The 26,442-nt window shown below is 45.6% G+C and overlaps 1 protein-coding gene across 1 annotated transcript in view; it reads right to left on the bottom strand.

Moving 5' to 3' along the window:
- The window catches only part of LOC121283107 (probable carboxypeptidase X1), a 1,354,098-nt gene extending 1,330,471 nt beyond the window's left edge, over positions 1-23,627 (bottom strand). The window contains exon 1 of the mRNA XM_041197221.1: positions 23,378-23,627. Within this exon, the coding sequence (XP_041053155.1) occupies positions 23,378-23,627 (250 nt within the window). The remainder of the gene's footprint in view (positions 1-23,377) is intronic.
- Between the last annotated feature and the right edge of the window lie 2,815 nt (positions 23,628-26,442).

Genomic DNA, 26,442 nt, shown 5'->3' with positions numbered 1-26,442 from the left:
TCTGATATATCCCACACCCGTCAATGTAACACTCTGATATACCCCAAACACCTCAGTGTAACACTCTGATATATCACACATCCCTCAATGTAACACTCTGATATACCCCACACACCTCACGATAACACCGTGATATATCCCACAACCCTCACTGTAACACTCTGATATAACCCTCACCCCTCACTGTAACTCTCTGATATACTCAACACCCTTCAGTGTAACACTCTGATATATCCCAACCCCTCACTGTAACACTCTGATCTCCCCCTCAATCCTCACTGTAACACTCTGATATAATCAACACCCCTCACTGTAACACTCTGATATACACCACACCGCTCAATGTAACAGACTGATACAACCCACACCCCTTACTGTAACACTCTGATATACCCCACACCCCTCAAAATAACACTCTGATATACGCCAATCCCCATACTGTAACACTCTGATATACCCCACACCCCACAGAGTCACACTCTGATATACCCCACACCACTCACACTAACACTCAGATACACATCATAGCACTCAAAATAACGCTCTGATATACCTCACACCCCTCACTGTAACAATCTGATATACCCCACAACCGTCACTGTAACACACTGATATACCCCACATGCCTCACTGTAACACTCTGATATACCCCACAACCCTCACTGTAACACTTTGATGTACCCCTCACCCCTCACTATAACACTCATATGTCCCACATCCCTCACTGTAACACTCTGATATACCCTTCACTACTCACTGTAACACTCCGTTATACCCCTCACCCCTCACTGTAACACTCTGATATACCACGCAACCCTCACTGTAACACTCTGATATACCCCACACCCCTCAGTGTGACAGTCTGATATATCCCACCTCACTCACTTTAACACTCTGATATACCAAACAACCCTCACTGTAATACTCTGATATACCCCACATCCCTCAATGTAACACTCTGATATACCCCTCACCCCTCACTGTAACACTCTGATATATCCCACATCCCTCACTGTAACACTCTGATATACCCTTCACTACTCACTGTAACACTCCGTTATACAACTCACTCCTCACTGTAACACTCTGATATACCCCACACCCCTCACTGTAACACTCTGATATATCCCACCCTACTCACTTTAACACCCTGATATACCAAACAACACTCACTGTAACACTCTGATATACCCCACACCCCTCACTGTAACACTCTGATGTACCCCTCACCCCTCACTGTAACACTCTGATATATCCCACATCCCTCACTGTAACACTCTGATATATCCCACATCCCTCACTGTAACACTCTGATATACCCTTCACTACTCACTGTAACACTCCGTTATACCCCTCACCCCTCACTGTAACACTCTGATATACCCCACAAACCTCACTGTGACACTCTGATATATCCCACACCCCTCACTTTAACACTCTGATATACCCCTCTCCCCTCACTGTAACATTCTGATATACCCCAGAAACCTCACTGTAACACTCTGATATATCTCACACCCCTCATTGTAAAACTCTGATACACCCCTCTCCCCTCACTGTAACACTCTGATATACCACACACGCCTCACTGTAACACTCTGATATACCGCACACGCCTCACTGTAACACTCTGATATATCCCACACTACTCACTGTAACACTCTGATAGATCCCACGCTCCTCACTGAAACACTCTTAAATACACCACATCCATCACTGAAACACTCTGATATATCCCACACCCCTCACTGTAACACTCTAATATATCCCACACCCCTCACTGTAACAATCTGATATATCCCACACCACTCACTGTAACACTCTGATATATCCCACACCCCTCACTGTAACACTCTGATATATCCCACGACCCTCTCTAAAACACTCTGATATACACCTCATCCCTCACTGTAACACTCTGATAAACGCCACACACCAAACGATAAAACTCTGATATATCACACACCCCTCACTGTAACACACTGCCATACTCAACAGCCCTCATTGTAACCCTCTGATATACGCCAAACCCCTCACTGAATCACTCTGAAATGTCCCAAAACACTCACTGTAACACTCTGATATATCCCACATCCCTCACTAACGCACTGATATATCCCTCACCCTTCACTGTAACACTCTCTGATATACCCCACACCTGTCACTGTAACACTCTGATATACCCCACACCCTCACTGTAACACTCTGATATACCCCACACCCTCACTGTAACACTCTGAAATACCCCACACGTGTAACTGTAACACTCTGATGTACCCACACTCCTCACTTACACACTGATATATCACTCACACCTCACTGTAAACCTCTGATATATGCCACGGCCCTCACTTTAACACTCTGATATATCCCCGACCCCTCACTTGAACACTCTGATATACACCACACCCCTCACTTTAACACTCTGATATATCACACACCCTCACAAACACTCTGATATACCCCACACCCCTCAGTGTAACACTCTGATATACCCCACACCCCACACTGTAACACTCTGATATACCACACACCCCTCACTGTAACACTCTGATATACCCCACACGCCTCACTGTAACCCTCTGACAAACACCACACCCCTCACTATAACACTCTGATATAACCCACACCCCTCACTGTAACAATCCAATATACCCCACACCCCTCAATGTTACACTCTGATAGATCCCACATCCTTCACTGTAACACTCTGATCTCCCCCTCAACCCTCACTGTAACACTCTGATATACCCCACACCTCTCACTGTAACTCTCTGATATAACCCACACCCCTCACTGTAACACACTGATATATCCCACGCTCCTCACTGAAACACTCTGGTATACACCACATCCATCACTGAAACACTCTGATATATCCCACACCCCTCACTGTAACACTCTAATATATCCCACACCCCTCACTGTAACACTCTAATATATCCCAACCCCTCACTGTAACAGTCTGATATAACCCACATCCCTCACTGTAACAATCCAATATACCCCACACCCCTCAATGTTACACTCTGATAGATCCCACATCCCTCACTGTAACACTCTGAACTCCCCCTCAACCCTCACTGTAACACTCTGATATAACCCACACTGCTCACTGTAACACTCTGATATAACCCACACTCCTCACTGTAACACTCTGATATACCCCACACCCCTCACAATAACACTCTGATATAAGCCAATCTCCATACTGTAACACTCTGATATACCCCACACCCCTCAGAGTCACACTCTGATATACCCCAAACCACTCACACTAACACTCTGATACACATCATAGCGCTCAAAATAACGCTCTGATATACCACACACGCCTCACTGTAACACTCTGATATACCCCAAAACCCTCACTGTAACACACTGATATACCCCACACGCCTCACTGTAACACTCTGATATATCCCACAACCCTTACTGTAACACTCTGATATATCCCACATCCCTCACTGTAACACTCTGATATATCCCTCACCACTCATTGTGACAGTCTGATCTCTCCCACACCGCTCACTGTAACACTCTGATATACCACACAACCTTCACTATAACACTCTGATATACCAAACAACACTCAATGTAACACTCTGATATGCCCCACACCCTTCACTGTAACACTGATATACCCCACATCCCTCACTGTAACACTCTGATATACCCCACACACCTCACGCTAACACCGTTATATATCCCAAACCCCTCACTGTAACACACCTCCATACCCAACACCCTTCATTGCAACACTCTGATATACCCCAATCACCTCACTTTAGCACTCTGATATATGCCAAACCCCTCACTGTAACACTCTGATATATCCCACACCCGTCACTGTAACACGCTGATATATCCCACACCCCTCACTGAAACACTCTGATATATCCCACACTACTCACTGTAACACTCTGATATATCCCACGCTCCTCACTGAAACACTCTTATATACACCACATCCATCACTGAAACACTCTGATATATCCCACAGCCCTCACTGTAACACTCTAATATATCCCACACCCCTCACTGTAACACTCTGTTATATCCCACACCACTCACTGTAATACACTGATATATCCCACACCCCTCACTGTAACACTCTGATATATCCCACGCCCATCACTAAAACACTCTGATATACACCTCATCCCTCACTGTAACACTCTGATATACCCAACAACCCTCACTGTAACACACTGATATACCCCACACGCCTCACTGTAACACTCTGATATACCCCACACCACTCACTGTAACACTCTGATATACCCCTCACCCCTCACTGTAACACTCTGATATACCCCACATCCCTCACTGTAACACCCTGATATATCCCTCACCCCTCACTGTAACACTCAGATATATCCCACATCCCTCACTGTAACACTCTGATATACCCTTCACTACTCACTGTAACACTCCGTTATACCCCTCACCCCTCACTGTAAAACTCTGATATACCGCACACCCCTCACTGTAACACACTGATATAACCCACACCCCTCACTGTAACACTCTGATATACCCCACTCCCCTCACAATAACACTCTGATATAAGCCAATCTCCATACTGTAACACTCTGATATACCCCACACCCCTCAGAGTCACACTCTGATATACCCCAAACCACTCACACTAACACTCTGATACACATCATAGCACTCAAAATAACGCTCTGATATACCCCACACTCCTCACTGTAACACTCTGATATACCCCACAACCCTCACTGTAACACACTGATATATCCCACACGCCTCACTGTAACGCTCTGATATACCCCACACCACTCACTGTAACACTCTGATATACCCCTCACCCCTCACTGTAACACTCTGATATACCCCACATCCCTCACTGTAACAAACTGATATATCCCTTACCCCTCACTGTAACACTCTGATATATCCCACATCCCTCACTGTAATACTCTGATATACCCTTCACTACTCACTGTAACACTCCGTTATACCCCTCACTGTAAAACTCTGATATACCACACACCCCTCACTGTAACACACTGATATAACCCACACCCCTCACTGTAACACTCTGATATACCCCACACCCCTCAGAGTCACACTCTGATATACCCCAAACCACTCACACTAACACTCTGATACACATCATAGCACTCAAAATAACGCTCTGATATACCCCACACGCCTCACTGTAACACTCTGATATACCCCACAACCCTCACTGTAACACTCTGATATACCACACAACCTTCACTATAACACTCTGATATACCAAACAACACTCAATGTAACACTCTGATATACCCCACAACCTTCATTGTAACACTGATATACCCCACATCCCTCACTGTAACACTCTGATATACCCCACACACCTCACGCTAACACCGTTATATATCCCAAACCCCTCACTGTAACACACCTCCATACCCAACACCCTTCATTGCAACACTCTGATATACACCAATCACCTCACTTTAGCACTCTGATATATGCCAAACCCCTCACTGTAACACTCTGATATATCCCACACCCCTCACTGAAACACTCTGATATACCCCACACCCCTCACTGTAACACTCTGATATATCCAACACCCCTCACTGAAACACTCTGATATATCCCACACTACTCACTGTAACACTCTGATATATCCCACGCTCCTCACTGAAACACTCTTATATACACCACATCCATCACTGAAATACTCTGATATATCCCACACCCCTCACTGTAACACTCTAATATATCCCACACCCCTCACTGTAACACTCGGTTATATCACACACCACTCACTGTAATACTCTGATATATCCCACACCCCTCACTGTAACACTCTGATATATCCCACACCCATCTCTAAAACACTCTGATATACACCTCATCCCTCACTGTAACACTCTGATAAACGCCACACACCAAACGATAAAACTCTGATATATCCCACACCCCTCACTGTAACACTCTGATATATCCCAACCCCTCACTGTAACACTCTGATCTCCCCCTCAACCCTCACTGTAACACTCTGATATAACCCACACCCCTCACTGTAACACTCTGATATACCCCACACCCCTCACTGTAACACTCTGATATAACCCACACCCCTCACTGTAACACTCTGATATACCCCACACACCTCACAATAACACGCTGATACACATCATAGCACTCAAAATAACGCTCTGATATACCCCATACCCCTCACTGAAACACTCTGATATAACCCACACCCCTCACTGTAACACTCTGATATACCCCACACCGCTCACTGTAACGCTCTGATATAACCCACACCCCTCACTGTAACACTCTGATATACCCCACACCCCTCACAATAACACTCTGATACACATCATAGCACTCAAAATAACGCTCTGATATACCCCACACCCCTCACTGAAACACTCTGATATATCCCACACTACTCACTGTAACACTCTGATATATCCCACGCTCCTCACTGAAACACTCTTAAATACGCCACATCCATCACTGAAACACTCTGATATATCCCACACCCCTCACTGTAACACTCTAATATATCCCACACCCCTCACTGTAACAATCTGATATATCCCACACCACTCACTGTAACACTCTGATATATCACACACCCCTCACTTTAACACTCTGATATGTCCCACGCCCTTCTCTAAAACACTCTGATATACACCTCATCCCTCACTGTAACACTCTGATAAACGCCACACACCAAACGATAAAACTCTGATATATCACACACCCCTCACTGTAACACACTGCCATACTCAACAGCCCTCACTGTAATCCTCTAATGTACGCCAAACCCCTCACTGAATCACTCTGATATGTCCCAAAACACTCACTGTAACACTCTGATATATCCCACATCCCTCACTAACGCACTGATATATCCCTCACCCCTCACTGTAACACTCTCTGATATACCCCACACCTGTCACTGGAACACTCTGATATACCCCACACCCTCACTGTAACACTCTGATATACCCCACACGTGTAACTGTAACACTCTGATATACCCCACACACTCACTGTAACACTCTGATATACCCCACACGTGTAACTGTAACACTCTGATGTACCCACACTCCTCACTTACACACTGATATATCCCTCACCCCTCACTGTAACACTCTGATATAAGCCACAGCCCTCACTTAAACAATCTGATATATCCCTGACCCCTCACTTTAACACTCCGATATATCACACACCCTCACAAACACTCTGATATACCCCACACCCCTCAGTGTAACACTCTGATATACCCCACACCCCTTACTGTAACACTCTGATATACCACACACCCCTCACTGTAACACTCTGATTTACCCCACACCCCTCACTGTAACACACTGATATACCCCACACGCCTCACTGTAACCTCTGACAAACACCACACCCTTCACTATAACACTCTGATATATCCCAACCCCTCACTGTAACAGTCTGATATAACCCACACCCCTCACTGTAACAATCCAATATACCCCACACCCCTCAATGTTACACTCTGATAGATCCCACATCCCTCACTGTAACACTCTGATCTCCCCCTCAACCCTCACTGTAACACTCTGATATAACCCACACCCCTCACTGTAACACTCTGATATACCACACACCGCTCACTGTAACACTCTGATATAACCCACACCCCTCACTGTAACACTCTGATATATCCCACGCTCCTCACTGAAACACTCTGATATACACCACACCCCTCACTGTACAACTCTGATATACCCCACACCCCTCACAATAACACTCTGATATAAGCCAATCTCCATACTGTAACACTCTGATATACCCCACACCCCTCAGAGTCACACTCTGATATACCCCAAACCACTCACACTAACACTCTGATACACATCATAGCACTCAAAATAACGCTCTGATATACCCCACACGCCTCACTGTAACACTCTGATATACCCCACAACCCTCACTGTAACACACTGATATACCCCACATGCCTCACTGTAACACTCTGATATACCCCACACCACTCACTGTAACACTCTGATATACCCCTCACCCCTCACTGTAACACTCTGATATACCCCACATCCCTCACTGTAACATTCTGATATACCCTTGACTACTCACTGTAACACTCCGTTATACCCCTCTACCCTCACTGTAACACTCTGATATACCACACACGCCTCGCTGTAACACTCTGATATACCCCACATCCCTCAGTGTGACAGTCTGATATATCCCACCCCACTCACTTTAACACTCTGATATACCAAACAACACTCACTGTAACACTCTGATATACCCCACATCCCTCACTGTAACACTCTGATATACCCCTCACCCCTCACTTTAACACACTGATATACCCCAAAAACCTCACTGTGACACTCTGATATATCCCACACCCCTCACTGTAACAATCTGATATACCCCTCTCCCCTCACTGTAACATTCTGATATACCCCACAAACCTCACTGTAACACTCTGATATATCTCACACCCCTCATTGTAACACTCTGATATACCACTCACCCCTCACTGTAACACTCTGATATACCCCACATGCCTCACTGTAACACACTGATATATCCCTCACCCCTCACTGTAACACTCTGATATATCACAAACCCCTCACTGTAATACGCTGATATAACCCACACACCTCACTGTAACACACAGATATACCACACACCCCTCACTGTAACACTCTGATATATCCCACACCCCTCACTGTAACACTCTGATATATCCCACACCCCTCACTGTAACACACTGATATATCCCTCACCCCTCACTTTAACACTCTGATATACACCACACCCCTCACTGTAACACTCTGATATATCACACACCCTCACAAACACTCTGATATACCCCATACCCCTCATTGTAATACGCTGATATAACCCAAACACCTCACTGTAACACACTGATATACCACACACCCCTCACTGTAACACTCTGATATATCCCACAACCCTCACTGTAACACTCTGATATATCCCACATCCCTCACTGTAACACTCTGATATATCCCTCACCACACATTGTGACAGTCTGATATATCCCACACCGCTCACTGTAACACTCTGATATACCACACAACCTTCACTACAACACTCTGATATACCAAACAACACTCAGTGTAACACTCTGATATACCCCACACCCTTCACTGTAACACTGATATACCACACATCCGTCACTGTAACACTCTGAAATACGCCACACACCTCACACTAACACCGTTATATATCCCAAACCCCTCACTGTAACACACCTCCATACCCAACACCCTTCATTGCAACACTCTGATATACCCCAATCACCTCACTTTAGCACTCTGATATATGCCAAACCCCTCACTGTAACACTCTGATATATCCCACACCCCTCACTGAAACACTCTGATATATCCCACACTACTCACTGTAACACTCTGATATATCCCACGCTCCTCACTGAAACACTCTTATATACACCACATCCATCACTGAAACACTGATATATCCCACGCCCATCTCTAAAACACTCTGATATACACCTCATCCCTCACTGTAACACTCTGATAAACGCCACACACCAAACGATAAAACTCTGATATATCACACACCCCTCACTGTAACACACTGCCATACTCAACAGCCCTCATTGTAACCCTCTGATATACGCCAAACCCCTCACTGAATCACTCTGATATGTCCCAAAACACTCACTGTAACACTCTGATATATCCCACATGCCTCACTAACGCACTGATATATCCCTCACCCCTCACTGTAACACTCTCTGATATACCCCACACCTGTCACTGTAATACTCTGATATACCCCACACCCTCACTGTAACACTCTGATATACCCCACACCCTCACTGTAACACTCTGATATACCCCACACCCCTCACTGTAACACTCTGATATACCCCACACGTGCAACTGTAACACTCTGATGTACCCACACTCCTCACTTACACACTGATATATCCCTCACCCCTCATTGTAACACTCTGATATATCCCTCACCCCTCACTTTATCACTCTGATATACACCACACCCCTCACTTTAACACTCTGATATATCACACACCTTCACAAACACTCTGATATACCCCACACCCCTCAGTGTAACACTCTGATATACCCCACACCCCTCACTGTAACACTCTGATATACCACACACGCCTCACTGTAACACTCTGATATACCCCACACGCCTCACTGTAACCCTCTGACAAACCCCACACCCCTCACTATAACACTCTGATATATCCTAACCCCTCACTGTTACAGTCTGATATAACCCACACCGCTCACTGTAACAATCCAATATACCCCACACCCCTCAATGTTACACTCTGATAGATCCCACATCCCTCACTGTAACACACTGATCTCCCCCTCAACCCTCACTGTAACACTCTGATATAACCCACACCCCTCACTGTAACACTCTGATATACCCCACACCTCTCACACTAACACTCTGATATAACCCACACCCCTCACTGTAACACTCTGATATATCCCACGCTCCTCACTGAAACACTCTGATATACACCACATCCATCACTGAAACACTCTGATATATCCCACACCACTCACTGTAGCACTCTAATATATCCCACACCACTCACTGTAATACTCTGATATATCCCACACCCCTCACTGTAACACTCTGATATATCCCACGCCCATCTCTAAAACACTCTGATATACACCTCATCCCTCACTGTAACACTCTGATAAACGCCACACACCAAACGATAAAACTCTGATATATCACACACCCCTCACTGTAACACACTGCCATAATCAACAGCCCTCATTGTAACCCTTTGATATACGCCAAACCCCTCACTGAATCACTCTGATATGTCCCAAAACACTCACTGTAACACTCTGATATATCCCACATCCCTCACTAACGCACTGATATATCCCTCACCCCTCACTGTAACACTCTCTGATATACCCCACACCTGTCACTGTAACACTCTGATATACCCCACACCCTCACTGTAACACTCTGATATACCCCACACCCTCACTGTAACACTCTGATATACCCCACACCCTCACTGTAACACTCTGATATACCGAACACCCCTCACTGTAACACTCTGATATATCCCACACGTGCAACTGTAACACTCTGATGTACCCACACTCCTCACTTACACACTGATATATCCCTCACCCCTCACTGTAACACTCTGATATATCCCTCACCCCTCACTTTAACACTCTGATATACACCACACCCCTCACTTTAACACTCTGATATATCACACACCCTCACAAACACTCTGATATACCCCACACCCCTCACTGTAACACTCTGATATATCCCACACCCCTCACTGTAACACTCTGATATACCACACACCCCTCACTGTAACACTCTGATTTACCCCACACCCCTCACTGTAACACTCTGATATACCCCACACGCCTCACTGTAACCCTCTGACAAACCCCACACCCCTCACTATAACACTCTGATATATCCCAACCCCTCACTGTAATAGTCTGATATAACCCACACCCCTCACTGTAACAATCCAATATACCCCACACCCTCAATGTTGCACTCTGATAGATCCCACATCCCTCACTGTAACACTCTGATCTCCCCCTCAACCCTCACTGTAACACTCTGATATAACCCACACCGCTCACTGTAACACTCTGATATACCCCACACCTCTCACTCTAACACTCTGATATAACCCACACCCCTCACTGTAACACTCTGATATATCCCACGCTCCTCACTGAAACACTCTGCTATACACCACATCCATCACTGAAACACTCTGATATATCCCACACCACTCACTGTAACACTCTAATATATCCCACACCACTCACTGTAACACTCTGATATATCCCACACCACTCACTGTAACACTCTGATATATCCCACACCCCTCACTGTAACACTCTGATATATCCCACGCCCCTCTCTAAAACACTCTGATATACACCTCATCCCTCACTGTAACACTCTGATAAACGCCACACACCAAACAATAAAACTCTGATATATCACACACCCCTCACTCTAACACACTGCCATACTCAACAGCCCTCTTTGTAACCCTCTGATATACGCCAAACCCCTCACTGAATCACTCTGATATATCCCAAAACACTCACTGTAACACTCTGATATATCCCTCACCCCTCACTGTAACACTCTCTGATATACCCCACACCCTCACTGTAACACTCTGATATATCCCACACCCCTCACTGTAACACTCTGATATACCCCACGCCCTCACTGTAACATTCTGATATATCCCACACCCCTCACTGTAACACTCTGATATACACAACACCTGTCACTGTAACACTCTGATGTACCCACACTCCTCACTTACACACTGATATATCCCTCACCCCTCACTGTAACACTCTGATATATGCCACAGCCCTCACTTTAACACTCAGATATATCCCTGACCCCTCACTTTAACACTCTGATATACACCACACCCCTCACTTTAACACTCTGATATATCCCAACCCCTCACTGTAATAGTCTGATATAACCCACACCGCTCATTGTAACAATCCGATATACCCCACACCCCTCAATGTTACACTCTGATAGATCCCACATCCCTCACTGTAAAACTCTGATCTCTCCCTCAAACCTCACGGTAACACTCTGATATAACCCACACCCCTCACTGTAACACTCTGAGATACCCCACACCTCTCACTGTAACATTCTGATATAACCCACACCCCTCACTGTAACACTCTCTGATATACCCCACACCCCTCACTGTAACACTCTGATATATCCCACACCCCTCACAATAACACTCTGATATACGCCAATCCCCATACTGTAACACTCTGATATACCCCACACCCCTCACAATAACACTCTGATATACGCCAATCCCCATACTGTAACACTCTGATATACACCACACCCCTCACTGTAACGCTCTGATATACCCCACACCCCTCACTGTAACACTCTGATCTACCCCACACACCTCACTGTAACGCACTGATATATCCCACACCCCTCACTGTAACACTCTGATCTACCCCACACCCCTCACTGTAACACTCTGATATATCCCACACCCCTCACTGTAACACTCTGATATATCCCACACTCCTCACTGTAACACCCTGATACACGCATACCCCTCACTGTAACACTCTGATATATCCCACACCACTCACTGTAACACTCTGATATATCCCACGCCCATCTCTAAAACACTCTGCTATACCCCACATCCCTCACTGTAACAGTCTGATAAACGCCACACACCACACGATAAAACTCTGATATATCACACACCCCTCACTGTAACACACTGCCATACTCAACAGCCCTCATTGTAACCCTCTGATATACGCCAAACCCCTCACTGTATCACTCTGATATATCCCACATCCCTCACTAACGCACTGATATATCCCACACCCCTCACTGTTACACTCTGATATACCCCACACCTGTCACTGTAACACTCTGATATACCCCACACCCTCACTGTAACACTCTGATATACCCCACACCTGTCACTGTAACACTCTGATATACCCCACACCCTCACTGTAACACTCTGATATACCCCACAACTGTCACTGTAACACTCTGATGTACCCACACTCCTCACTTACACACTGATATATCCCTCATCCCTCACTGTAACACTCTGATATATGCCACAGCCCTCACTTTAACACTCTGATATATCCCCGACCCCTCACTTTAACACTCTGATATACACCACACCCCTCACTGTAACACTGTGATATATCACACACCCTCACAAACACTCTGATATACCCCACACCCCTCACTGTAACACTCTGATATACCCCACACCCCTCACTGTAACACTCTGATATACCACACACCCCTCACTGTAACACTCTGATTTACCCCACACCCATCGCTGTAACACTCTGATATACCCCACACACATCACTGTAACCCTCTGACAAACACCACACCCCTCACTATAACACTCTGATTTATCCCAACCCCTCACTGTAACAGTCTGATATACCCCACACCCCTCACTGTAACAATCCGATATACCCCACACCCCTCAATGTTACACTCAGATAGATCCCACATCCCTCACTCTAACACTCTGATATACCCCACACCTCTCACTGTAACTCTCTGATATACCCCACATCCCTCACTGTAACACTCTGATATACCCCACACCCCTCACAATAACACTCTGATATATGCCAATTCCCATATTGTGACACTCTGATATACCCCACACCCCTCACTGTAACGCTCTGATCTACCCCACACACCTCACTGTAACGCTCTGATATATCCCACACCCCTCACTGTAACACTCTGATCTACCCCACACCCCTCACTGTAACGCTCTGATATATCCCACACTCCTCACTGTAACACTCTGATCTACCCCACACCCCTCACTGTAACTCTCTGATATATCCCACACTCCTCACTGTAACACACTGATACACCCATACCCCTCACTGTAACACTCTGATATATCCCACACCCCTCACTGTAGCACTCTGATATAACCCACACCCCTACTGTAACTCTCTGATATATCCCACACCACTCAATGTAACACACTGACATACCCTACACCCCTCACTGTAACACTCTGATATACCCCACACCCCTCACTGTAACACTCTGATATACCCCACACTCCTCACTGTAACACTCTGATATACCCCACACCCCTCACTGTAACACTCTGATATACCCCACACTCCTCACTGTAACACTCTGATATACCCCACACCCCTCATTGTAACACTCTGATATACCCCACACTCCTCACTGTAACACTCTGATATACCCCACACTCCTCACTGTAACACTCTGATGTACCCCACACTCATCACTGTAACACTCTGATATACCCCACACCCCTCACTGTAACACTCTGATATACCCCACACTCCTCACTGTAACACTCTGATATACCCCACACCCCTCACTGAAACACTCTGATATACACCACATCCATCACTGAAACACTCTGATATATCCCACACCACTCACTGTAACACTCTAATATATCCCACACCCCTCACTGTAACACTCTGATATACCCCACACTCCTCACTGTAACACTCTGATGTACCCCACACCCCTCACTGTAACACTCTGATATACCCCACACTCCTCACTGTAACACTCTGATATACCCCACACTCCTCACTGTAACACTCTGATATACCCCACACCCCTCACTGTAACACTCTGATATGCCCCACACCCCTCAGTGTAACACTCTGATATACCCCACACCCAGGTGCTGTAGACGGGGACATTCAATATTTTTAAGGCAGAGGTAGATAGATTCTTGTTCGGTAAGAGAATCAAAGGTTATTGGGCTTAGATGGGAATGTGGAAATTGAAACACAAGAGGATCAGTCATGATCTTATTGAATGGTGGAGCAGGATTGAGGGGCTGAATGGTCTACTCCTGTTCTATTGCATATGTTCGTGGATATGTGGAAAATTGCCCAGGTATGTCCTGTACACAAAAACTGGAGAAATCTAACCCGGGCAATTACCGCCCCATCAGTCTCTCCATCATCAGTAAAGTGACGGAAGCCAATTGAGTAGAAGGACTCTTGCATTCAACAGGAGGAAGAGCATCCAACAGAGGGCAGTAATGAGAAGTGACTGAAGTATTCTGGGAAAAGTCAGCGCCGACACCACGACTCAGAAGGGGATTGAGGAGGACCCGCTGTCAATGAACAAAATAGCCCCAAACATTTCATTGTTGTAGTGTTTCCATCCCTCCTTCCTCTTCAAACCAAAAAAAAGAGGGAGAGGGAGTGCACCAGATCTGTGAGGGACACTCTTCTGAAAATGGATTTTAAAAATAGCAGCTGATTGGTGAGTAAATCCTGGTGAGTTTTTTTTTCCAATCTATTAAGGTAATTCATTGCTTAATACTGAGGTAGGAGCTTTAAAAAAGTATACAGTAGTACTGTACAAGTATAATTAGTCAAGAAACAAGGTTCCTAGCTAACATAAATAAGGCCCCGAGCTAGCGTATTTTTTTAGGGCGTAACTAGCTTAATCAAGAGGGGTGTCATGGCAGGAGAACTCAGACCCGTGATATGCTCCTCCTGCAGGATGTGGGAAATGAGGGACGCTTCCAGAGTTGTGGGTGAACTCATTGTGGAGCATCCACGATGCTGAGCAAGTCATGGATAGTATGTTTAGCAAGGTAGTCACACTGCAGGTGAAGGTTACACAGGCAGAAAGGGAATGGGTGACCATCAGGAACAGTAAAAGACTCAGGAAGGTAGTGCAGGAGGAGTCCCCTGTGGTCACCCCCTCTCTAACAGATATACCGCTTTGGATACTGTTGGGGGGGATGGCCTCTCAGGGGAAAGCAGCAACAGCCAAGTTCACTGCTCTGCTGCTCAGAGGGGTGGCAGGAAAACAAGTGGCAGGGCTATCGTGATTGGGGATTCAATAGTTAGGGACACAGACAGATGCTTCTGTGGCTGCAAATGTGAATCAAGGATGGTATGTTGCCTCCCTGTTGCCAGGGTCCAGGATGCGAGAGACCAGCTGCAGGACATTCTGGGGAGGGAAGGTAAACAGCCAGTGGTCGTGGTACATGTTGGTACCAACGACATAGGTAAACTAAGGGATGAGGACCTGCAAGTTCAGTACAGGAAGTTAGGAGATAAATTAAAATGCAGGACCTCAAATGTAGTAATCTCAGGATTACTCCCAGTTCCACGTGCTAGCAAGAGCAGGAATAAGATGACAGACCAAATTAATACATGGCTGGAGAGATGGTGTCGCCGGGAGGGATTCAGATTCTTGAGGCACTGAGATCGGTTCTGGGGAAGGTGGGACCAGTGTCCTTGCGGGGGCTTTTGCTAGTTCTGTTGGGGAGTATTTAAACTAGTGTGGCAGGGCGATGGGATCCCAGGAGTAGGGTCAAATTCAGATCAGAAAAATGGAGGTAGAACATTAGCTAGGGACGTTGTGATAGACATGGAGTTACAGGAGAAGCAAAATTGAAAAAGTGTCCAGCAAGGGAAATTGACGGGGTTAAACTGTTTATACTTCAATGCAAAGAGTATTACAAACAAGGTAGATGAGTTAAGGGCTCAGGTAGACACATGGCAGCAGGATGTCATTGCTATAATGGAGACCTGGCTAAAGGAGGGACAAAACTGGCAGCTTAATATCCCTGGTTATAGAGTCTTCAGACACGACAGAGTCACAGATAAAAAAGGAGGCGGGGGAATGGGGTAGAATCAATTCCAGTTGTGAGAAGGGATGATATACTAAATGGGTCAACAAACGAGGCTTTATGGATTGAGCATAGAAATAAAAAAGGGGCGGTCACACTACTGGGAGTATACTACAGACCCCCAAATAGTGAAAGGGAGAGAGAAGAACAAATATGTAGGCAAATTTCTCCTTGTCAGAACAAGAGGGCAATAACAGTAGGAGACTTCAACTATCCTAATATCAACTGGGATTCAAACAAAATAAGGGGCATTGAGGGAGAAAAATTCATGCAGTGTGTCCAGGAAAATATTTTCAACCAATTAGTGACAAACCCATAAGACCATAAGACATAGGAGCAGAAATTAGGCCATTCAGCCCATTGAGTCTGCTCCGCCATTCAATCATGGCTGATAAGTTTCTCAACGCCATTCTCCCGCCTTCTCCCCGTAACCTTTGACCCCCTTACCTATCAAGAACCTATCTATCTCGGTCTTAAATACACTCAATGAGCTGGCCTCCACAGCCTTCTGTGGCAATGAATTCCATAGATTCACCACTCTCTGGCTAAAGAAGTTTCTCCTCATCTCTGTTCTAAAAGGTCTTCCCTTTACTCTGAGGCTGTGCCCTCGGGTCCTAGTCTCAACAAGAGGAGATGCAATTCTAGACGTAGTCTTGGGGAATGAAGAAGGGCAAGTGGGTGAAGTGACAGTTGGCGACCATATCGGGGACAGTGATCACAATTCAGTTAGATTTAGCATTACCATGGAAAAGGGCAGAGATAAGGCAGGAGTAAAAGTCTTGAACTGGGGGAAGGCAAATTTTACAGAAATGAGAAGGGACTTGGCTGAGGTGGACTGGACAGCACTGCTGGAGGAGAAAACAATGGAAAACCAGTGGGAAGCACTAAAAAGCGAGATCCTAATTGTACAAAGTAGACATGTCCCCTACAAAAATAAGAGTGGGACTGCCAAATCTAGACCTCCCTGGTTGTCTACAGGAATACAGGGGAAGATCAAACAGAAAAAGAAAGTGTACGATAGGTACAAAGAACTAAGCACTGCAGATAGCCTAGACGAATATAGGAAGTGCAGGGACGAAGTAAAAAAGGAAATAAGGAAATCAAAGAGAGGGAATGAAAAAAGATTAACAAGTAAAGTTAAAGATAACCCAAAGATGTTTTACCAATACATTAATGCTAAAAGGTTAGTTAAGGAAAAAGTGGGACCTATCAGAGATGAAGATGGAAACTTGTGTGTAGATGCAGAGGCTGTGGGAAGGGTTTTGAATGAACATTTTGTCTCCGTGTTTACAAAGGAAAGGGAGGATGTAGATATAGTAGTCCAGGAGGAACACTGCGAGATATTGGATGGGATAGTCATAAAGAGAGAGGAAGTACTCGAAGGGTTGAAATCCTTGAAAGTTGATAGGTAACCAGGGCCAGATGGATTGTTTCCGAGGCTGCTGAAGGAAGTCAGGGAGGAGATAGCAGATGCTCTGAGGATGATTTTCCAATCTTCACTAGACACAGGGGAGATACCGGAGGACTGGAGAAATGCAAACGTAGTTCCATTGTTTAAAAAGGATCAAAGGAAATGCCAAACAATTATAGGCCAGTTAGTCTTACATCAGTGGTGAGCAAATTAGTAGAATCAGTCCTGAGAGATAGGATTAACTGTCATGTGGAACAACATGGACTAGTCAGGGATGGTCAGCATGGATTTGTTAAAGGAAGTTCTTGCCTCATAAATTTGATTGAATTCTTTGAGGAGGTGACAAGAAGGGTTGATGAAGGTAGTGCAGTGGATATTGTGTACATGGATTTTAGCAAGGCATTTGACAAGGTCCCACATGGCAGATTGATCAGGAAAGTAAAAGCCCATGGGATTCAGGGTAATGTGGCAAACTGGATAAAAGGTTAAAAACAAAAAACTGCGGATGCTGGAAATCCAAAACAAAAACAGAATTACCTGGAAAAACTCAGCAGGTCTGGCAGCATCGGCGGAGAAGAAAAGAGTTGACGTTTCGAGTCCTCATGACCCTTCGACAGAACTAGGTGAATCCCAGGAAGGGGGTGAAATATAAGCTGGTTTAAGGTGGTGGGGGGGGGGGTGGGTGGTGGTTGGGTGGGGGGAGAGAAGTGGAGGGGGGGGCGGGTGTGGTTGTAGGCAAAGGCAGTGATAGAAGCAGATCATCAAAAGATGTCACAGACGGCAGAACAAAAGAACACAGAGGTGTCGAAGTTGGTGATATTATCTAAACGAATATGCTAATTAAGAATGGATGGTAGGGCACTCAAGGTATAGCTCTAGTGGGGGTGGGGGAGCAGAAAAGAATTTAAAATATTTAAAAATAATGGAAATAGGAGGGAAAAAGAAAAATCTATATAATTTATTGGAAAAAAACAAAAGGAAGGGGGAAGAAACAGAAGGGGGGTGGGAATCATCCCCACCATGCAGCCCTACCATCCATTCTTAATTAGCACATTCGTTTAGATAATATCACCAACTTTGACACCTCTGTGTTCTTTTGTTCTGCCGTCTGTGACATCTTTTGATGATCTGCTTTTATCACTGCTTTTGCCTACAACCACACCCGCCCCCCCCCTCCACTTCTCTCCCCCCACCCAACCCCACCCCCCCACCCCAACCCCACCCCCGGCCCCCCACCACCACCTTAAACCAGCTTATATTTCAACCCTTCCTGGGATTCACCTAATTCTGTCGAATGGTCATGAGGACTCGAAACGTCAACTCTTTTCTTCTCCGCCGATGCTGCCAGACCTGCTGAGTTTTTCCAGGTAATTCTGGATAAAAGCTTGGCTTTGTAACAGGAAACAAAGGGTAATGGTTGATGGATGCCCTTGCGAATGGAAAGTTGTCTCAAGTGGTGTTCCACAGGGTTCGGTGTTGAGACCCTTGCTGTTTGTGTTATATATTAATGATTTGGATGTGAACGTGGGGGGTACAATTGGGAAACTTGCAGATGACACAAAGATTGGCCGAGTAGTGGATAGTGTAGAGGATAGCCATAATCTCCAAAACGACATAGATGGGTTGGTGGAGTGGGCGGTAAAGTGTCAGATGGATTTTAACATAGAGAAGTGTGAGGTCATACATTTAGGGAGGTCAAACAGTTACAGGGATTACACAATAAATGGGAATATACTAAGAGGGATGGGTGAAGTGAGAGATCTTGGCGTACAAGTACACAGGTCCCTGAAGGCAGCAGTTCAAGTAGACAAGGTTGTAAAGAAGGCATATGGAATGCTCTCCTTCATTGGCAGAGGTATAGAAAATAAAAGTAAGGATATAATGTTGGAATTGTATAAAACACTGGTGAGGCCACAACTGGAGTATTGTGTGTAGTTCTGGTCACCACATTACAGGAAGGACGTAATAGCTCTGGAGAGAGGGCAGAGGAGGTTTACAAGAATGTTGCCAGGGTTAGAAAAGTGTAGCTACGAGGAGAGATTGGATAGGTTAGAGTTATTTTCCTTAGAACAAAGAAGGCTGAGAGGTGACTTGATTGAGGTGTACAACATTATGAGGGGAATAGATAGAGTGGACAGGATAAAATTGTTTCCCTTGGTGGAGAATTCTAGAACCAGGCACATAGATTCAAGATAAGTGGCAGAAGGTGTAGGGGGTACATGAGGAAGAACTTTTTTATGCAGAGGGTAGTGGGTGTCTGGAATTCACTGCCCAAGTTGGTGGTAGAGGCAGAAACTCGAAACTCTTTTAAAAAGTACCTGGATCTGCACCTAAAGTGCTGTAAACTGCAGGGCAATGGGCCAGGTGCAGGAAGGTGGGATTGGAAAGGGCACCTGGGTGTCCTTGGGCTGGCATGGACAAGATGGGCTGAATGGCCTCCTTCAGTGGTGTAACTTTTCTATGGTTCTAAGAGATCATCAACAGAGCTATCAAGCGGCACTTGCTTAGCAATAACCTGTTCACTGATGCCCAGTTTGGGTTCTGCCAGGAGCACTCAGCTCCTGACCTCATTACAGCCTTGGTTCAAACATGGACACAAGAGCTGAACACTCCCGAGGTGAGGGGAGAGTGACTGCCCTTCACATCAAGGCAGCATTTGACTGAGTGTGGCATCAAGGAGCCCGAGTAAAACTGGAGTCATTGGGAATCACGGGGAAATCTCTCCGCTGGTTGGAGTCATACCCAGCACAAAGGAAGATGGTTGTGGTTGTTGGAGATCAGTCATCTCAGCTCCAGGACATCACTGCAGGAGTTCCTCAGGGTAGTGTCCTCAGCCCAACCATCTTCAGCTGCTTCATCAATGACCTTCCTTCCATCATAAGGTCAGAAGTGGGGATGTTCGCTGATTATTGCACAATGTTCAGCACCATTCACGACTCCTCAGATACTGAAGCAGTCCATGACTAAATGCAGCAAGACCTGGACAATATCCAGGCTTGGGCTGACAAGTGGCAAGTAACATTCACACCACACAAGTGTCAGGCAAAGAACATCTCCAACAAGAGAGAATCCAACCATCGCCCCTTGATGCTCAATGGCATCACCATCACTGAATCCCCCACTATCAACATTCTGGGGATTACCATTGACCAGAAACTGAACTGGCCTAGCCATATAAATACTGTGGCTACAAGAGCAGCTCAGAGGCTGGGAATCCTGCGGTGAGTAACTCACCTCCTGACTCCCCAAGGCCTGTCCATCATCTACAAGACACAAGTCAGGAGTGTGATGGAATACTCCCCACTTGCCTGGATGAGTGCAGCTCCCACAACACTCAAGAAGCTGGACACTGTCCAGGACAAAGCAGCCGCTTGACTGGCACCACATCCACAAACATTCACTCCCTCCACCACTGACACACAGTAGCAGCAGTGTGTGTACCATCTACAAGATGCACTGCAGGAATTCACCAAGGCTCCTGAGACAGCACCTTCCAAACCCACGACCACTACCATCTAGAAGGACAAGGGCAGCAGATAGATGGGAACACCACCACCTGGAAGTTCCCCTCCGAGTCACTCACCATCCTGACTTGGAAATATATCGCAGTTCCTTCACTGTCACTGGGTCAAAATCCTGGAACTCCCTTCCTAACAGCACTGTGGGTGTACCTACAACACATGGACTGCAGCGGTTCAAGAAGGCAGCTCATCACCACCTTCTCAAGGGCAACTAGGGATAGGTAATAAATGCTGGCCCAGCCAGAGACACCCACATCCTGTGAATGGATAAAAAAAATCCCTATCCCAGGATCAATCCCCTATCCCGGGAACCAACCAACCCCAGGATCCACCCTATCCCAAGACCACCCTATCCCATGATCTACCCTATCCCGGAATAAATCCCATATCCCGGGATCCACTCTATCTCAGGATCAATCCCCTATCCCTGGATCCAACTTATCCTAGGATTAGCCCATATCCCGGGATCCACCCTATCCCGGGATCACCCCCTATCCCGGGATCCACCCTATCCTGGGATCACCCCCTATCCCGGGATCACTCCCCTATCCCGGGATCCACCCTATCCCGGGATCACCCCCTATCCTGGGATCACCCCCTATCCCGGGATCCACTCTATCCTGGGATCCACTCTATTCTGGGATCACCCCCTGTCCCGGGATCCACTCTATCCCGGGATCACCCCCTATCTGGGGATCACTCCCCTATCTTGGGATCCACCCTATCCTGGGATCCACTCTATCCTGCGATCACCCCCTATCTTGGGATCCACCTTATCCTGGGATCCACGCTATCCTGGGATCCACTCTATCCTGGGATCACCCCCTATCTTGGGATCCACCCTGTCCTGGGATCCATTCTATCCTGGGATCCACTCTATCCTGGGATCACCCCCTATCCTGGGATCCACTCTATCCTGGGATCCACTCTATCCTGGGATCACCCCCCTGTCTTGGGATCCACCCTATCCTGGGATCCACGCTATCCTGGGATCCACTCTATCCTAGGATCACCCCCCTATATTGGGATCCACCCTATCCTGGGATCCACTCTATCCTGGGATCCACTCTATCCTAGGATCACCCCCCCTATCTTGGGATCCCCCCTATCCCGGGATCCACCCTCCGCTGGGATCCCCGGGATTTCTATCCCAGTATTTTTTACCTCTCTCTGGGATCGGGTCCGGAATCCGCTTTGTCTCCCGGGACTGGGAGCCGCTCTGGATCCGCTCTGGGTTCGGACCCGGACCCGGACTCGGTCTGAGACTCGGACTCGCTCCGCTTTCGGCTCCGGCTCCGGATTCCAGGTTGAGCCGCTGGGTCCCGGTCCCGGTCCCGGTCCCGGTTTGTCCGGATCCCGGAGACCAGGACAGGAAAATCAGGAGAATCGGGAAACTGAACAGCCGCCTGGACATTTCCACATGGATCAGGAACTGGGAATGAAGGAGGCGCATTCCCAGGAAAAAGGCAAACCGCACTGCCAAAAAAACACAGTCCACACTGCCAAAAAAACACAGTCCACACTGCCAAAAAAACACAGTCCACACTGCCAAAAAAAACACAGTCCGCACTGTCAAATAAACACAAATAACAATGACTAAAAAGCACAAACCGCACTGCCAAAAAAACCCACAAGCCACAGTCCAAATAACAAAATGCACAGTGTCAAAAAACACAACCAACACTGTCAAAAAACTCAACCCACACTGACAAAAAACACAATTCACACTGTCAAAAAACTCAACCCACACTGACAAAAAACACAATTCACACTGTCAAAAAACTCAACCCACACTGACAAAAAACACAACCCACACTGACAAAAAACACAATTCACACTGTCAAAAAACACAACCCACACTGACAAAAAACACAACCCACACTGACAAAAAACACAATTCACACTGTCAAAAAACTCAACCCACACTGACAAAAAACACAACCCACACTGACAAAAAACACAATTCACACTGTCAAAAAACTCAACCCACACTGACAAAAAACACAACCCACACTGACAAAAAACACAATTCACACTGTCAAAAAACACAACCCACACTGTCAAAAAAACACAACCCACACTGACAAAAAACACAATTCACACTGTCAAAAAACACAACCCACACTGACAAAAAAACACAACCCACACTGACAAAAAACACAATTCACACTGTCAAAAAACACAACCCACACTGTCAAAAAAACACAACCCACACTGACAAAAAACACAATTCACACTGTCAAAAAACACAACCCACACTGTCAAAAAAACACAACCCACACTGACAAAAAACACAATTCACACTGTCAAAAAACACAACCCACACTGACAAAAAACACAACCCACACTGACAAAAAACACAACCCACACTGACAAAAAACACAATTCACACTGTCAAAAAACACAACCCACACTGTCAAAAAACACAACCCACACTGACAAAAAAACACAACCCACACTGACAAAAAACACAGTCCACACTGCCAAAAAAACAGTCCACACTGCCAAAAAAACACAGTCCACACTGCCAAAAAAACACAGTCCACACTGTCAAAAAAACAGTCCGCACTGTCAAATAAACACAGATAACAATGACTAAAAAGCACAAACCGCACTGCCAAAAAAACACAGTCCACACTGCCAAAAAAACACAGTCCACACTGCCAAAAAAAACACAGTCCACACTGCCAAAAAAAACACAGTCCGCACTGTCAAATAAACACAAATAACAATGACTAAAAAGCACAAACCACACTGACAAAAAAAACACAAACCACAGTCCAAATAACAAAATGCACAGTGTCAAAAAACACAACCCACACTGACAAAAAACACAATTCACACTGTCAAAAAACACAACCCACACTGACAAAAAACACAATTCACACTGTCAAAAAACACAACCCACACTGACAAAAAACACAATTCACACTGTCAAAAAACACAACCCACACTGACAAAAAACACAATTCATACTGTCAAAAAATACAACCCACACTGACAAAAAACACAATTCACACTGTCAAAAAACACAACCCACACTGACAAACGACACAATCCACACTGCTATGCAGAGAGACTACCAACAAAATACAACCAAGAATGCCAAAAAACACAATCCACATTCTCAAAAAAACACAATCCACGCTGTCAACAAAACACAATCCACACTGTCAACAAAACACAATCCACACTGCCAAAAACACAATCCACACTGTCAACAAAACACAATCCACACTGTCAACAAAACACAATCCACACTGCCAAAAACACAATCCACACTGTCAACAAAACACAATCCACACTGTCAACAAAACACAATCCACACTGCCAAAAAAACACAATCCACACTGTCAACAAAACACAATCCACACTGTCAGCAAAACACAATCCACACTGTCAATGAAACACAATCCACACTGCCAAAAACACAATCCACACTGTCAATGAAACACAATCCACACTGCCAAAAAAACACAATCCACACTGTCAACAAAACACAATCCACACTGTCAACAAAACACAATCCACACTGACGAAAAAACACAATCCACACTGTCAACAAAACACAATCCACACTGTCAACAAAACACAATCCACACTGTCAACAAAACACAATCCACACTGTCAACAAAACACAATCCACACTGTCAACAAAACACAATCCACACTGCCAAAAACACAATTCACACTGCCAAAAACACAATCCACACTGCCAAAAACACAATCCACACTGCCAAAAACACAATCCACACTGCCAAAAACACAATCCACACTGCCAAAAAACACAATCCACACTGACAAAAACACAATCCACACTGCCAAAAAACACAATCCACACTGACAAAAAACACAAACACACTGCCAAAAACATAATCCACACTGCCAAAAACACAATCCACACTGCCACTAAAAAACACAAACACACTTCCAAAACGCACAATCCACACTGCTAGAAAAAACAGAATCTGCATTGCCAACAAAATACAGTCCACACTGCAAAGAAAACACAGTGCACACTGCCAATAAACACAGTCAACACTGCCAATAAACAGTCAACACTGCCACTAAAAACACAAACACACTGCCAAAAATGCGCAAACCACACTGTCCACAGAACAGAATCTGCACTTCCAACAAAACACAACCCACACTGACAATAAACACAATTGAGACAGCCATAAATACACAATCACATGCTGCAAAATACACCAACACACTGCCAAAAA

Source organism: Carcharodon carcharias, chromosome 1 (genome assembly GCF_017639515.1).
Source record: "Carcharodon carcharias isolate sCarCar2 chromosome 1, sCarCar2.pri, whole genome shotgun sequence".
Classification (NCBI taxonomy): Eukaryota; Metazoa; Chordata; class Chondrichthyes; order Lamniformes; family Lamnidae; genus Carcharodon; species Carcharodon carcharias.
Note: the sequence above shows the minus strand (reverse complement) of the source record. Positions and strands in the feature narration are given on the sequence as shown.